General features: G+C 38.1%; 1 protein-coding gene across 1 annotated transcript in view; it reads left to right on the top strand.

Annotated features, from left to right (window-relative positions):
- TNIP3 (TNFAIP3 interacting protein 3) overlaps window positions 1-17,727 on the top strand; it is a 67,991-nt gene that overhangs the window by 34,684 nt on the left and 15,580 nt on the right. Inside the window, exons 4-9 of the mRNA XM_046657172.1 lie at window positions 2,668-2,748; window positions 4,493-4,558; window positions 5,955-6,086; window positions 8,363-8,491; window positions 13,545-13,664; window positions 16,517-16,642. Coding sequence (XP_046513128.1) covers window positions 2,668-2,748; window positions 4,493-4,558; window positions 5,955-6,086; window positions 8,363-8,491; window positions 13,545-13,664; window positions 16,517-16,642 — 654 coding nt within the window. The remainder of the gene's footprint in view (window positions 1-2,667; window positions 2,749-4,492; window positions 4,559-5,954; window positions 6,087-8,362; window positions 8,492-13,544; window positions 13,665-16,516; window positions 16,643-17,727) is intronic.

The following is a 17,727-nucleotide window of genomic DNA, read 5'->3' as shown; positions in this document are numbered from 1 at the left end:
TTTAGGTATTTAATTTAGCAGTATCAGAACTTGAATATCTTAGAAGCTGGTCTGGGTCTTATGGTAATTGAGAAAGAAATGCCCAGATATTTTGAACATAGATTGCATTTTAAGGGAGTAATTGTTCTATAATTGGGTCCTTGGTAGGACCAGTGACTAAACATCTTTGTATTTATTGCAGTATCAGATGCCTTCATTAGCAACTGGAAAGAAAGCAAATACAAATGAAAAGTTCTCCCCACACTTTGTGTTTAATTGATTTTGCTTCATTTTAATACACACCTAAATCATAGGAACCATGGGAAAATGTTGATTAATCTCCAGAGAAGCCCCTGGTGATACAGTTATGGCTTACAATCCATTCCTATTATCATGTGCACATGCTCTCTTTTGCAGATTTAGTGTCTAACTTCTCGATAATTCTTATTTATAAAGTAAAAATCAAAGGTCAAAATATTTCATAATTTTTCCAGAGAAAATTATATATGGGGAAAAAATGCACACTCTCTGATTACTCCTAATCTGGATTCCCAGAAGGCAGGGTCATACAAATGTTTGCTGGTCACAGATTTTTCGTTCATATCCCAAATAGAAAAAAGACTTTTTGAGGACCCCAAATCCATGTTCCCAAACATGGTGTGCAATGGGAGAATCTTGAACTTTAGCATGAATCATGATAACCTGTGAAATTCATTAAAAACAGAGATGGGGTAAATAGGTGGAGTGTAGAGGCTTTTAGGGCAGTGAAATTATTCTGTATGATACTATAATCATAGATACAAGTCATTATACATTTGCCCAGAGCCATAGAATGGACACCACCAGGAGTGAACCCTAATGTAAACTGCGGACTTGGGTATAATGATGTGTCACTGTGGGTTCATCTCTTGTAACAAATGTACCACGCTGGTGGGGAATGTTGATAATTCGGAGGGCTACACATGTGTGAGGGCAGCAGGTATATGGGAAATCCCTGTACTTCTACTCAATTTTGCTGTGAAACTAAAACTGCTCTAAATAATGAAGTCTATTAAAAAGAAAACAGAGTTGCTATGGCTCCCTTTTCAGAAATTCTGATTCAGTTTCAGAGTACCTTATGTTTAGCAAGCTCTCACGGAGACTCTGATGCACTCTTGCGGTGAGAACCACTGGTGTAGAATCCAGTCTCACTGCACCTCTGATTTGCTAAGCTCAGGACACACCAAGTAGGATTGGCTCACAGTGTTTTCCAGGTCAAAGATACCTAATACTTAGTCTTCTGATCCAGAATGAGTCCAGTCTCTTGAAAGTCTTCTTAAAGAAGGGAGAGCCCAATTATACCTGTTCCCTGGATTTTGATGTCACTTCTGGCACTTAGCCAAACCAGCTTGAGGTCAGAAACAAGTATAAACATTCTGAATTTGTTGACCTACAGAAGAATGTCTTTTTTTTAAATGTGGTCTTAATATACATGGGTCTGAATAGAAAGAAGCTCAGACAACCCAGAATGGCATCTATAGAGATGTAAAATATCATCAAACTCTAAAACATTGAGCGAGACGTAGGTAAGTAGAGAAAAGATAGAAAAATCGTTTTGTAAATCATTTCTAATGAAAAAAGTCCTTGAAATCCCAACTTGATTGCAAAAGAGCATTTCCTATAAACGTTTCCGGGAAAGGCCAACATCTTTTGAAAATATTTCTTAATTGTTCGTGGATATCTTTAAGCAGTTTCATGGTCCACAGTAACTACTGAGCCTGAAACTGAACAGCAGATTCAGGAACTAACCTCTTCAAATGCTTCATAGTATTACTTGTATGACTCAGAGATGAGATGGTAACAAGACTCTTGAGTTAAAATAGAGAAAACAGTACTTAAGTGAGCTTTGTGGGTGGTCCATTTCGACAGATGGCAGGCAGTTTCCAGAGCTTTTGCGCTTCTTTAAATGAATACTCCCACCCCTGAAAAAAAAAAAAAGAAACTGAGAAGAAAGTTGGTTAACCTTTTCACTGTGCCAATGATTTATCATTAACCTAAATTTGTAACCTAGTGGCTTTATTCAAAGGGCTAGTTAACATTAATTACACAATACCAGATAATCTATGCCCACCTCTATAACATATTTGTGTGATTGTCATTGAGGTAGCTAATTTATTGTAGTTTTAGAATCAATTTGCTGCCTTTTAGTTGTATGTCTTAGTCTTTTTTTTCTTGATGGTTCTATCAGTCCTCTGACTTTCCCCAGGACTGCTCTTCAGATCATGGGCACACCTACAAAAATGATTTTTAAGAAATGTTTACTATGTAAATACCTAACAAATGTCCATGAAACTGACCCAATTTCTATATGCATTATACTCTGAATTTTCATTTTCTTGGAAAAGGATTGAAATACAAATTCATGAAATCCTCATTTCTTGCTTAAGTATTATATAGATACATTTATAATTTATTAGAGAATTATTTTGGTACTTAATTCATATAAAGGAGTCTAAAATATAATATAAATCATATTCATCAACAGGTCTCTATGAAGGGCTATATCATGAAGATTGTTACTGCTAGAATAAGATATTTTTTATAAATCACAACATGAGAGTTGACCAAATACGTGGAGTTTGTGAAGGGCAGCATTTCTCTTGTTTATTTTTTAGACTATTTTGTTTCACTCTTTTTTTTTTTTTAAAGTGGACTCAATCATCAAGAAGAAAGAACTTGACAAATCCTCTTGAGGAAAAGATAAGGTGCTTGGAAAAACAAAGAAAAGAGGTAATTTAGAAATATTAGTTAAAGCAACATGTGCCATGGATTAATGCTGAGAATAAAACAGAGTGAATCACCTGGTACCTTTTATTTTTGTTCTTGGATCACAGTATTTATCTCTAGAATACTGGACTGTATTATTTTGAGAGTACATGCTTTTGTCTTATTCGCCTATATATCTCTTACTTAGTCTCTCAGTGTTCGTGCAAATGAATGAAAAATGACAGTCATAAATCTGATTATTATAATCTCAGTTTTCTCAAAACTTAGATGTTTCCTCCACTTGGACCATATGAGATTATCACTTGTGCCCTTTATGTCTTGCAACTTGACACACCTTGAAGCTTATACTGTCAAAGACTTTTTAGGTGCTATGACTTCATGAGTTAAGCATCCAACCTCATAGGGGTTAAGAAGCTTTATCATAAAAAATGTTTGTTTCTAAAATATCATTGGGAATGTGATGGGTGTTGTTTTGAATTTGTTTTTCTGAGTCAAAAGAATGTTAGAATCTCTTTATTCTTCTTAACAGAGTAAGAGGTGAAAAGCGTAAGGATTTTAGCACTATGATATCGACTTTGTAATTCTTCTAAATCATTCTATATATTACATCCTTCATGTTCTCTTCTATGATGCTTTCTACTCCTCTTTGATACTGCATAAAGTATTGTGCCTTTCTGGAAAATTACTGTAGCAGAGTAATGTTACCACAGCAAAGAAATTTTAATCTCTAAAATGCCAACAGATCTGCTATCTTTATATAACAATATTATATAGTCTTACACTAAATACCCATGTCTATTTCCAATATAAGATTTACCTAGCTATGTGCAGGGCGGGTTTGGGGAGATAAAGCAGAAAAAAAAAAAAAAGATTTACCTAGTAACTGCCTTTCTAGATTAGATATTTTGTTTTGTAATTAGGAGAAAGTCTTGCAATTTTTTAGTCATTTTGACTGTCTTCTGAGCGTCTGTCCCATATTGAAAAGTGTTGGAATTTCTCTTGATGTAGGAAGTTGCAGACTTCCCTTATGACAAAACTACAACACAGGTCATAGTGTTCTTTCTTCCTTCTATTTAGCACATAGTTCACAAACTTCCAAATTGGTTGCAACTTACATTATTTCTAAACAGTGTTTTATGACAAAACTATTATTCTTTGAAAATCTGTACTTTCAAAAGGGTGATATTATCTATTTGTTGAGTATACATTACAAATCATGTGTTGACTTTAAAAAGCACAATACTGCAAACAAATGATGATCAGTTAATGGAGTTTGGAAGTTGTTAATATAAACTACTCTTCTAAAGCTGGAAGAAATAGTTCATTGAAATCATCAGTGTAAGCACATAGAAAAATATGGAAATGATGGGAAAAAGACCCTTTGTATATTAATAAATCTTATAGAAAATCATCAGTACTTACACATTTTTACCAGATTATGGTTGGATTAAACAAAGAAGATGCAAATTCCAATAACCAAGCAAAGTTAAATGTTGTTGATAAACCCTTCATCTGAGTAGTTAGGATTATACCTAAGACTTAATAGTTTTTCATATGTGAATCAATTATGAAAAGGGGAGAGTGTGTTCAGTTAAGTCATCTCAGCCCAGCCAGAACTTGGTGGAAGGAATACTGTCTTCACCCATGGCTTCCAAAATCTCAGCAACCGCAAAAAGTGACTTCATTTTGGCCAAATTTCCAAATGGACAGAATCCTTTGTTGATTTACCAAATTTCGATAATTTCAGCTCCTGGAAGTTAACCAGCAATGGGATCAGCAATTTAGAAGTATGAAAGAGTTATATAAAAGAAAGGTAAAAACTTCTCTCTGTTGGGTATTTGTTTTTAATCAATAATCTGGTGGGGCCAAGTATGTGAAGATTCTCATTGATTTCAGCTAAAGGAGATCTGTGGGTAGACAACCGCTGAAAAATGATGGGGGGGAGGGTGCTGAGTGCATTATTGGCCTCTTGGTGCTGAAGATTAATGAACGGTATCAGTGAATCATCTTGAGCTTGGCAAAAGAAAGATACTAAAAATAGCCTCTAGAGATGTTTCTAGAGTTTTTATGCACATTTATCACAGCTCACAGAGTATCTTGGCCTCGGCCTTGTTGCTAGTGTCATAAACACACAAGGTTACATGCAAGGTGAGATATGGTTTAAAGTTCACAATGTTTTATGCCAGGCTAGTTCTAATTCTTTAATTAGACAGCAAGGGCTATTTCCCACAGATAAAGAAACAACAGTGCTAACAGTGAAAGTGGGAGAGAAAACGGGTGTCCCAGCTTCTCTCTAAAGCAAGTCCAATATCAAGAAGCAGATGAGAAAGAAATTTTTTGGAGAAAATATCTTTTAATATGTAAAAATCCATTTATAATCTTAAATCATTCCATGTTCAAAGAGAGAAAAGAGAAAGTAAATTCTCCTAAATAATTCAGCATTAAGAAATCTGACCACAAGTGAGTAATATAGCAGTATTGCTCTTTTCTTCCCCATTTTGATACACAGAAGTATTAAATTTAGAAAGTGCAGGACACTGTTCCTACTACAGAAGGCCATGGTCAGACCACCTTGTAATATTCAGTCTGGGCAGCTCTGGGGTCTCCAACTTTAAAGACCATGATCCCAGAGAAAATGTCGAAGCTGCCTTCCTGAATGACTTGCAGACGTGTGCAGACCTGGGGTTAACAATGGGTGTAATTCTCATTTCTGATGAAGCACCGTCTCCAAGCCTTCCTTCACTGGACGTTGTCACTGTGACCTCTAATCTGGCCTTTAGTAGCAGTTCAAGCACTGCAGGTTACTGATGAGTTAAAGGCCAGGTCCGCTCTGGTGTAAGGCACTTTGCCTATCCCCGACCCGTAGAATCAGATCAGGCACGGAGCCTCTTGAGGGTTGAGAAGAGAATGACAAGCTTGGAAGCTCCCCAGTCTAGGGGCTAAGTCTATGCTCCCTGGAAGTGGTGTGGTTTAGAGAAGGGAGGAAAGAGCTGGAGGCTGTTTGGTGTTTGATTTATCCGGTAGCGGAAGCTCCTTTTTACATGCAAATATCCTGATCTTTGTTAGGGGCGGTGGAAAGTAGAACCTCTCCTCTGGGGACGCCCAGGTGTGGGGCGTTTCTGTCCCCAAGGGCATGGTCTGGGAATAAATCTCGGGGTGTGTGGGCTTCCGAAGAGGGACCTGCAACTGCCTGTGAACGACTTCCTCAGGTCGCAGAGCTGCAAATGAAACTGGTCGCCGCAGAAAGATGCCTCAGCACACACGAGAAGGAGCGGCAGCAGAGTCAGAGAGAGAGCGACGGACAGCGCGACGCGGCCCGGGAGCGGCGACAGCGCGAGGAGGTGGGCGGGCCGAGCGCCAGCCGGGGGCGGGGTTGCTGCTCAAAACCTACTGTTAGGAAAATCAAGTCTGCCGAGCAGAGACCACTGTGCGAGGGTGTAGTGGTTACGCAAGGCCCGAAAGCCGTAGATAAGGGCCCCTTCTCTGGAGTCAAAGGGAAGGAGATGCCCTCTCGCTTCCTCCTTTGTTGCACAAACAGGCAAGCCACGCTTTGCCGGGCACCGCCAGCAGAGAGCTGATCCGTAGCTTTGCTATCTTTCCAGGGCATTTCAGCCTAGGAGGAAATTAATTTTTTTTCTTTTGCTTTTACTCATAATTATTATTTTTATTAGTTAATAGTAATATGACAATACCTTGCATTCGTATAGCTGCTTTTCAGGTTACAGAGAGCTTTGCAAATAGCTATTGCTTTTGTAATCGTAAAAGTATAACATTTTATAAAGTACTTCAGCCTCACCATCTGATTTGACATTCTCAGCCCACCTGGGAGGAAAATATTTTAGCCATCTTAAAGATGAGAAAGCTGAGGAGTAGAGGTCAGATGGCTTGCAAAAATTGATAACTTGGTACATGGGAAAATGCACTGTGGCCGCTGAGGAGGCAGTTTCTCCTAAGGAGGATTCCTGGTTTTACTTTCAGTTATTGGACTTAATGAATATTGCAGAAAAAAAAAAAAAGTGGGAGGAAAACCTTAAGGGTCTCTCATTTTTTTAGGTATGTTAAGAAAAAACAAGAAGTGTGAATATTCTCGAGTGAAGTCTTATGACTGATGTTGCCAGGTTTTGGCTGTGTTTTAAAACTGGCACGAATCTTAAGGCAGTGTCTAAAACCCTCAGACGGTGTCAGTCCGGGTTTTCCTATCTTGCTAAGGACATCTTTGCCACAGCGAGTCAGAGGAAAACGAGGCTGACCCCCTCCCTCTGTGCCATGCAGCCGCCCTTTCCTTTTCCATTTTCACCCTGACCAGGAATCGTGGCAATTTTCCCTCATGCACTTGGGACCATTTTCTAGTTGAAGTAATTTTCTCTTAAATTATGCTAAATTAGAAAATGATTGATTCATTTTCTAAGCGTATAGGCTCTCTATTTAAATAAAAGAAAATAGAAATGTTTTCACTTTTAAAGGAAACGAATCCCCAAAAGTAGATTTCTTAAATCTCATTATTGTATTGGGAAATATTAATTACTAAAATATCGTACATTAACATATACATTAACTATTTTCTCATTTTGATTTAGCTAAATTCTGGAATATTTCTTTTACCAGGTTAAAATCTCCATCTCATTAAGAATCTAATTCACGCCACAAAAAGTTTTCTATTCAGAATATAAAACTGGATATACAATATATATTATATATAATATGTAAAATAATATATATAATAATATATAAATATTCAGATGCTGTCTGAATCCAGAGCCTGTTAGTGTCTGAGCAACTAACTTTGTTTCAATTATTTAAAACACTGGATTCCTTTTTTCTTTTCACTTTTTTGTGGAGGGTGAGGAAGATTGGCCTTGAGCTAACATCTATTGCCGATCTTCATCTTTTTGCTTGAGGAAGATTGTCCCTGAGGTAACATCTGTACCAATCTTCCTCTATTTTGTATGTGAGACACTGCCACAACATGGCTTGATGAGCGGTTGGTCCACACCCAGGATCCAAACCCGTGAGCCCTGGGCGGACAAAGCAAAGCACACAAACTTAACCACTATGTCACCAGGCTGCCCTTGGATTCCTTGAAGGTGATCTGAAACATGGTAGCCTGGTGGCAGTTGGCCTAGCTGATTTCTGCCTTTTAAAAGTAATGATCACAACAAAACAGTGCTCCAAAGGGTCTTTTTTGCCTGAAGTTTTACCTTCTTTTCTCCCTCTCTCCATTCCAGAAGGATGCAGGACTGGGGTGCAAGATATTTAGTATTTTTTGTTGCAGTGACACTTTTTTCTTTTTACAACTTTCAGTTACTTTTACCGAGTCACTTACCCGTCACCTTGTACATGGGAGCTAGCTTGTTCTGATGACCCATTTGACCTTTGAACGAGAAGATTGGGGGTTTTGGTATCTTCTTCTGGGATCACAAGAGTTAGTGGCAGTAGGGATAAAAGGAAGGTTTCCTCTATCCTAACCCCATCCTCCACCCACAGAATATTGCTCAGATGGAATGTTGTGTGAAAATCCAGCAGGTCCTGTTCTTACTGTATTTCAGAAGTATTCCTACAATATCATCTCATGTGAATTTTATTGATTTTGCTTTTGTTTTCTTGCTCTTTACTTCAGAAGGAAAAGGAGAGTCTCAATGAAGAATTACACGAATTGAAGAAAGAAAATAAGCTCTTGAAGGAAAAAAACGCTCTCGCGAACAAGAAGAAGGAGCATTATGAATGTGAAATAAAACGCCTCAATAAGGTATGAGGCCCGGTCTGGCTGGGAGATCGGGGGAGAGGTCCCTGTATGAGGAGCACATTCCTGACTGAGAGTCACGACAAAATCTACGCTGCAGTGTGGCTCCCGGGCCCGGGGGCTTGCCCAGGAGCTTCTCGATAATTTTATAAATGACTCCTGTCTGCATCTTTCAGCCATACTTGGCTAAGGAGGCTTCAGGAATCCATGCCCATGCAAAGAATCATCATGGAAAAGAGACATGAGGAGAAATTATAGAAAACAGTAAGAACACTTTTTTAGTTCGAAGAACCACATAAAGCAAGTGGGTGTTTTCGAACAGTAGCGTATCTCTTGGTCAACCGCAGAAGTTTCCTGAGGAAACAGGCTGCTCTTTAAAATCGTCACTATGGAGCTGGGCGTGATGTATACTCTATGGAAGCATGCTAAATGCCAACCCCAAGGCTGAGAGGGCTGCCTTCCTGAGAACAAGCATAAAACTCACCTTTAATGGGGGGAGGGAGGGCCGGGGTGGGGGCGGGGGAGTACGTCCATTAGGAAAACCCAAGTGGTTTAATGCCTTTGCTCCAATTTAACTATTCAGAGGACCTACCTGTGAAATGCTGCAGAAGGATGATGCATGAGTGTCTGTGTGTATACATGTTGTTTTACAGACGAATAGCTTAATTTTCTGGGGAAGGGATCACTGGCTTGTTCAGGGAGAAAGTTAAATCCTTTGCTGTTGCCTTTCCAAGAGCCACGTCATATGTGGCCCACAGGAGTACTTGCAGCTTATGCTTGAGTTGAGATAGGCATCTCTAGAGATATCTAGATAGCTAGATATTTCTTAACCAAAGTTATAGAAATTGCTTCTAAAACAAGAGTAGGTGATTGACTGGCCTTGAAAACGTGCTCCATGCCTGTATTTTGGACTGTGCCATGTTGTAGTTAACTAGTGATCACAGGTGTCATTTAAAGATCCCCAAAGTGTTAAGCATGTATGTGTATAGTTGACAAGGTGCTTCATAAATGCAATGCTGTATTTGACCTGTTTGTGGGACAAGTTATTCAGGAGAAAATGGAAAAGTGGAGACTGACTTTGAAAACAATTTACTTCTCTATCCTCTCAGAGAGAAAAACAACGTTCAGAGATACAAACTCAGGGCAAATGAATTTTCCCTTTTATTCTCTGCTAGAAATTCTCCACAAATCAATCAGAGGAACTAACGTTAACTGAGATTATATTTGAAATCTCTCCGATTTTTGATATATTGTTTGATAAACTTTCTTTTATCCTCTAATTTACTTCTTTAAATGTAGACATAAGGATATAAGGCCTGTAGAAATTAGAACAGCCAAGAACTCTGGTTTTTTGCTCATGTCCGTGTGCACCCTTCATTTTTGTGTATCTGTATTTATAGTCAGCAAAAATTTTTTGAAAGTTAGTAAAAATTTTATAACCCTTATGATTATAATCATAAAATCTCAATGAGAAAAACTGACTTGAGCAAAATTCAGATCTTTATACAAAAGTCACCTTCCCAAAGAGGATTTTTGTATAAAGGACTCCACCTCTAGTATTTTTTTAATTTTTCTTTGAAATTTATTGCTAATGTATGTTTAATATCTCATATTTATTATCTTATTTGTTTCCTGTCTCCCCATCTTGACTGTAAGCTCCATGAGGATAGGTTTTTTGCAGGGTCAACTTCTCTGTCAGGCATTTGTAGGCACAGTGTTGAGGGCCCACAATACTTTTAGTGGCCCATTAATATGTTTCATTTCTCTTAAAATCAGAAGAAAAAAATGAACTTTGATGTTGAAAAAACGTTTTTGAGGTTGGCCTGACCTAGTGGTTAAGTTGGTGCCCTCTGCCTTGGTGTCCCGTGTTTGGTTCCCAGGTGCCGGCTTACATCCCTCATCAGCAGCCATGCTGTGGTGGGTACCCAAATACAAAATACAGGAAGACTGTCACAGATGTTAGCTCAGGGCAAACTTCCTCAACAACAACAACAAATTTTCATATTAATATTAATATATTCATCTTTAAGAGAATGCAGTTAAAAAATATAATTTTCATATATATTTATTTGGGGGAAGGGACTCTCAAAGACAACTGTCATAATGTGTCCCTGGGTTTTTCTCATTTGTTCACTCCTGCATTCTGAGTGCCTAGAACAGGGCCTTGTTCATAGTATGTTCTTAAATATTTGTTGAACAGATGAATGGCTGAATCAATTAATTAATTAAATTAGCTAGTGCATAGTGTGTGCAATAGTCAATTCTGGCCCTAAGATTCACTCTTTAACCGGCATAAGACATTACTTATGAGTAGTGAGGAAAAATAAAAAGGTGCTTCAAGCCAGAAAAGATTTCATCCCAGACATCTATACCTTAAACTGTCACTTAGAAAACGTAGATATAAAGTGATGAGCTAGGATAAGAATTATTTCTCATTTAGCTCATGTATTTGTGTCTAATGAAATGTAAGAAATTATTTTCCTATTTTAGACTGTAGATTTTTCTTTTCTTTTTTACCACTGTAATAAATAGAAGTTACTCCAAATGTCGATTTGGGTAGCTGATTGTGCTCAGTGAACATCACAGCGTGGAAATCGGGGCCCACCCGACTTGCACAAGTGGACTGTCTGCTGGCCCATTCACTCGGCAGAAATTTGTAGCGTGTCAGTTTAGTAATTAACATATGGTTCTCAGAAGTTCACACAACTATGTGCACTCAATTCAACTTATTTGCTTTGAAGGAAATACCCAAGGGCATTGTTTTCATCAAGTTCTTGAAGAGAAGCCAGATGTCTAACCAAAGTGAGAGAAATTACCTGAGGCTAGTCAGCCAGTGCCACCCATGGGCAAAAGTAATTTGTCTAACATCTCACCACTGTGAGATGGGTAGATCTGTTTAGCATATCTGTGCTGATGGTAAATTACTGTTCTAGAATAGGTTACAGGTGTTTGTTCAAGGAAATTGGAAAACCCCAAGGTGGAATAAACGTCTATTAGACTCACCTTTCATTTATGACTCATTTGCAAAATTACTAGAAGCCTAAATAGCATGAAAAGTATACCAGGAAATTCAAATATGACAAGACCCACAAAAATAGTCTATTCATAAGTATAGGATACAGAAGCAGCATATTTAATTGTCTTGACTCGCTTGGCTTCCCCACCGTAGATTCTCTCGGCTAATAGTAACACGTTTTTTTAAATTATAACTATTACGATACTTTCTATAACTATATAGCTTAGCAACAAATTCTAACAAAACAAATTGTTAAACAACTTTTGTTGTTTCTTTAAATTCTTCTTGGAGAAGGAAGAAAGTTCTTGTTTCTCTTACACAACTTCCTGAAAAATGATATTTACATCAGGCTAGACAGTATCCGTAGACTATAAGATATTCTATTGGGAAATTTCTAGTCTGTCTACACATATTCGAGCCCATAAATTTGCTTTTATTTTCCTACCTTTATGAACATATTGTTTAGTAATGCAGGGATGTGAGTTACTAATAGTATCATCAAACAAACATCATTGAAACTATTAAAGAAATTCTCACCAAGGAAATGAGTTCTTGGAGCCCTGAAAGTGAACCTTTTCTATTTGTATAGAAGACTCATTCGATAATGAGCAAGTAGCCATACCGTGGGTGGGCTCTGGGACCGCACCAGGATGAGGTGTGTTGTATTACAATTTTTGGCAGCCATTTTATTGAACTCATCATGAACCAAGGTCTTCTGAAGAGAGGAAATGTCTTTTATATCTGTCAAACTATAGTATATGTAAGACCACCATGCGCTAATGAGAAGGATGATAATCTTGTCGGTGAATCTAAGTGTCTCTTAATGTCTTTCACCTCCTCACCTCAAGGTGAAAACACCAGGTTGTACTGGATGTCAAGAAAGCAGAGTACTCTTTCCACCCTGTCTTGAGTTAATGGATGTTTTACTGGCTAGTAAATGTGACTGTAGGTGGGCGGGCACGGGATGGCGAGGAGGAAGGGTAGAGGAGCAGCAGTGCAGCAGCTCTAGCGGATAGTGAATCTGTCGGGTTCACATTGCTGTGGGTTTCCCTTTCCTACTGGGGACATGGTTATATAGCAAAATACTACTCAAAATGTCATCTGAGACTAGCAGCATCAGCGTTTGAGGAAGGCAGACTCTCCGACCTTATCCCCAGACCGCCTGATTGAGGGTCTCTGGGGGCAGGTAGTGTCCAGAGATGGGCACGTTTGCTCCCTGTCCAGGTGATTCTGGTGCTCCCTAAAGTTTGAGCATTATTGATAGACTGTATATTTGATTGAAGCAGAAGATCTAGAGAAAGCCTGAAGATATGTTTTCCTTTCATGATTGGTTCGGTGGAGGGGGCTCGACGTCAGAGCCCTCTGAAATAACAATGAGAGTTGAGCAGGGGAGAGCAAAAGGGGTAAAGGGGCACATATGTATGATGATGGCAAAAAACTAGACTCTTGGGGGTGAGCAAGATGCAATCTGTACAGAAACTGATATATAATAATATACACCTGAAATTACACAATGTCGTAAACCAGTATGACCTCAATAAAATAATTTTTTAAAACATTTTTTGAGGGGGCTGGCCCCGTGGCCGAGTGGTTAAGCTTGCGCGCTCCGCTGCAGGCGGCCCCGTGTTTCGTTGGTTCGAATCCTGGGCGTGGACATGGCACTGCTCATCAAACCACGCTGAGGCGGCATCCCACATGCCACAACTAGAAGGACCCACAATGAAGAATATACAATAATGTACTGGGGGGCTTTGGGGAGAAAAAGGAAAAAAATAAAATCTTTAAAAAAAAAACAAAATATTTTTTGAAAGCCAATGAGAGTTGAATAGCATAAGCATCATCATGAAGAAAAGACAGAGATTCTGGGGAAAAACAATAGATCTATGCTAGAAAATCAGAAAGAAGAAAGTTATTCAGTCATGAAAGTAGCATTAAAAATGAAATTCTACTTTGCAGGTGCATTTGAGATGATTGCAAGAATTATAGGGGAATTCGTAGGATGTGGTAACTCTTAGATCAACTGTGTACTTATCTTAAACATAGGCTCTTCAGGAAGCCTTGAATATCAAGTGTTCTTCATGTCCTGAGGACTGTTTGGGAAAGTCTGAAATGGAGTGCTGCCATGAGGAGATGAGAACAGAAATGGAAGTTCTCAAACAGCAGGTGAGAAGTTGAAAGTGGCACGATCGTGTGGAGAATGTAGATCCCTTTGCTCATGCTCCTTTGGACATTTTGGAAGCTTTGCTGTTCAAAATATGTCACAGATTTTTGCATTTATTTTCATTAGAATTATCTAATTTTAAAGCTTGATGGGAGAATATAGATCAGTTAGCCCAACATACACTTTATAAAAGAGGGAATTGAGTTTCAGATGGGTTACATGGCTTGCCCAAGATCATACAGTTAAAAGAAGGGCATATTAATTAACCTTTCGGTGAGATTCTCTTGACACTGGGTCTAGAGAGATTCGTGTAGACGTGATTTATTTTGGAAATATTATTAACCCAAAGTCTGGACCTTTTCAGAAAATGGTAGAAGCTGGCTGTTATTCTGTGGCTGCTGTCCTCCAGGCTTTTGAACAATGAGGGCAGTTTTAAAGGGAATACTCTGCGTTGCTCATAATCACTGAAGAGACAGATCTGTTCATCTACCCAACTCATGGATGGCACCACCTAGCAATTTACTGATGCGCAATGGTTTCGCCCTCACCACCCCCTCCACCTCACTCACTGTTGTCAAGTGGACAGCCAGAATAAAGGCTGCCCTGTCTTAGCTTCTGCATGTATCAGCCGCACAGAGCTGTGGGGATAGAGCCCTGCCTAAACTATTTGAGTCTAAATTTAGTTCAACCAGCTGGAGCTGACTTAGCTGAGGGGCCACCCATGCATATCATATCTTCTTTCTTGTGAGAGGTTAGATAAAGCAGTGTAGGTAAAGGGCTGGAACAGTTCGTGGTGATATCGATAAATACGGGATATATGTAGGAATTCTGATCCGTGAAGCACACATTGTCTGTAATACATTAGCAATGGGCATGAGGGTGTCATAGAACACAGGGCTGGGAAGTCTTATTTTTCTGATGTCCCTGGGTATGCTTCATTGGCTGTTTTGCTCTGAACAAGTGCCAATGACAAGGATTCTTGCTGCAATACATGGAAGAATTGAGCAATTGTGATACTGTTGTTGTTACTTAGTTATTACTTCATAGGAAATAGCCTATCTGTAAATCTAAAAAAGTCAGAGCACTTGATGGTAAAGGTGGATTTTCTTTTTCTATCAACTGCATTTGAATGATCTGCTCTCTTACATTCAGGATCAAATATATAGCTTAAAAATAAACCCTTTAGGGGAATGGGGTAGTAGTCAGAGTGTTAAAGCTCTGCCAAATTCTCCACCCCTAAAGTACCATTGATGCTAGCCAGGATTCCTCCAAAAAAAGCAGTGCTTATGTTCAGACACTTGAATCATCTTCGATGCTCTCACATAATGCACACCACATGTGAGAGAGTCACTCTTAGACATGGAGTTTATGGTAATGGTTTAGTTTATATTTGATACAGACAATGACAGGAATTCTTTTACCAGAACCCATCTCCTTAGTGTTTGTGTGGCTCTTTTGCTAACTTTCTGCGTACACATTTTAACGACACACATTTCTAGTTGGGCACCCACAATCATTACATCACTAAGTACCATGTGAAACACTAAAGGATTTAAATTTATGAAGAAACTGAGCTAGAATCTTGGCCAGCTGACTAAAGTCATGAGATCACTATCACTGTTGTGTGTGATAAAGTGTTCAGCTCTGATCAGATAGGCTTCTCCCAGTTCAAATGCCTCTGGAAATTGTTTACAGAGCATTAGTTTAACTGTGTCTGGAATTGAACCTCAGCTCTCAACCAAAAAGAAAAAACCCAAACAAAATGTGAGCTTGGCTGGGTATAGTTCCCTTGCAATGCTTCTGGTGGATAAAGCCTTAAAATTCAATATTTATATCTGCATCTAGATCTATATTAAATGTTGCATTTCTTCCTCTCTTGCCTGTTACATTTCCTTCTATTTTTATTGACTTAAAAGTGATAAACCTCTAGTTAAAATTTGTTGCACTGTGGGTGATGATGGTACAACATGCATTAGTGTGAATAGACAAAAACCAGCTAGGAGTTTCCAAAGTAAGTTGTCATTTAAATCATGGTTTTAGAGAAATTCCTTTGCTTCGTTCCCTAAGTTTCATTTGGTTGCGTAGCTCCACATAGTGGTCTCCAAGCCATCAGTCAACACTATGTCAATTCAAATCAACAATAATTAAATCTGTTTTTCTTTTTGGTTTGGTTACTTGTCTGGTTTCTTTGGAGTACCTCTCGAGAGGCATTCCACTAAAATATTACTCTTTCTTTTTTTATGACATACCCCCAAAATTACTTATAAAGGGCAACACTTGTGAATACCTTTTAACAATCATGCTTTGCTTTTTCACATACATGAGCCTTTCATTTCTATTTTGTGTTCAACCTATAATTTATATTTGGAAACCTTGCATGTCAACATTTAGTGGCTTCACTTAACATCTGTTGTCAGTGAACCGTGTTTTAGAACTTCAAGCAGTATTCGCATGTCAAAGCGTTGTTTTGGGCATGAATAATTAGCTCCCAAACAGTACAGTGACGTTTAACGCTAGGACAGGGTTGGGAGGGTGAGGGTTATCATAGTAATGGAATATGCAGCAGAATAATGGGTGAGGGGAATTTTTTTCAAAATATCCATCTTATTACTTTACTTCTGAATCCCTGATACATGCTCAAGGAGCCAGAGTTGAGAACTGCCACTCTAAACAATGTGAAAGATAAAATTATAGTCATATGTATCAGGATGAAATCTCACCATGAAGAAATATTCATGAAAAGAGGATAGGAATGCCTCAGATTGGACAAGGCTGCATAGCACCTCTTCTGAAATCATTTCAATGACTTAAGAGAAAAGGACGCTGACAGTAACAGCAAGTTAATATTTCCTAGGTACAAATATATGAAGAAGACTTCAGAAAGGAACGATCAGACAGAGAAAGACTCAATCAAGAGAAAGAGGAGCTACAGCAAATTAATCAAACTTCTCAATCCCAGTTGAACAGGCTGAATTCTCAGGTATAAGTCAAAACAAAATAATCTTTGCCAGCACGTGTGTGTTTTATTTTTATTTTCTCATTTAAGAGGAAATCAAGACTTTTTGGCTTCTGTTAATTGACATTGGCTTTTTTTGGAGAGATTAGCACTTGGGATGAAATCATTCTTAAACAATCTTGTAAGAAGATGAAAATGACTGGAGATTTCTTTTAACTTAAGTGTGTTAAGTAGTTACACAAGGAATTGGATTCCAAAGTCTTTTATAAAATCCAATTCTTTTGATCTTTTTCTCATATTTATCTTGGTGGAATGGGAGTTGAACTACCTCACACTCAAATTTAAAAACAAAACACTCCAGTACAGTGAAGTTGTTTGTAAGTTCTTGTCATTTTCTTTGAAGGGCTGTGTTGGAAAGTTCCTGTCTTCTAAAAACATACATATTTCTAAATGTCATTTATATATCTAGTGAAACCAAGAATTTTGTTCAGTGGGTTCCCAGATTGAATGTTCCTGGAGCACTCTTGAGGAAGCCAGATAATGTTAGCCAGTTTATTGAAATAGGATATATTAAATGTAAGCATACTAAAATTAAGTGTAATAGAATAGATTAAAAGTAGACTTGGGAAATTGCCGTGATGGATAAATATTGATGTTAATGAGAAAAATGTACCTAACACAATTTTGGCTTAAGGAAAGAAAACGAACCACAAAATTTTTGATTTGCAAAATCATGCAAAGCTTTCAATAAATAGGAAATTGTTGTGGCACATGCTGTGACAGCTCTGTAGCTTCAAGATTCTCAGTCTTAAAAGAAATTTTAAACTATTTGTCATCTTCTTCTTCCTAATACAAAGTGGATTGTGAATTAACTTTAATTTCTTCTCTGACATGTTTTTCGAGGATTGACTTGAAATTCCTAATTTTACATGGAAAAATTATTTGGCAGAACCATTTCCTTTCTAAGAAATTGGAAAGAATCAATTAGTGGTAAAATATAATAAAATTCTTTTCTGAAAATAATTCATGCAACCTACTTTATAAAACAGTGGGTGAGAAAATGTTCTGATTACTCTGGGTGAGAAAATTACTGGTTCAATTTTTATGTC

The sequence above is a fragment of the Equus quagga genome, chromosome 3, assembly GCF_021613505.1.
Source record: "Equus quagga isolate Etosha38 chromosome 3, UCLA_HA_Equagga_1.0, whole genome shotgun sequence".
In the NCBI taxonomy this organism is placed as follows: Eukaryota; Metazoa; Chordata; class Mammalia; order Perissodactyla; family Equidae; genus Equus; species Equus quagga.
Note: the sequence above shows the minus strand (reverse complement) of the source record. Positions and strands in the feature narration are given on the sequence as shown.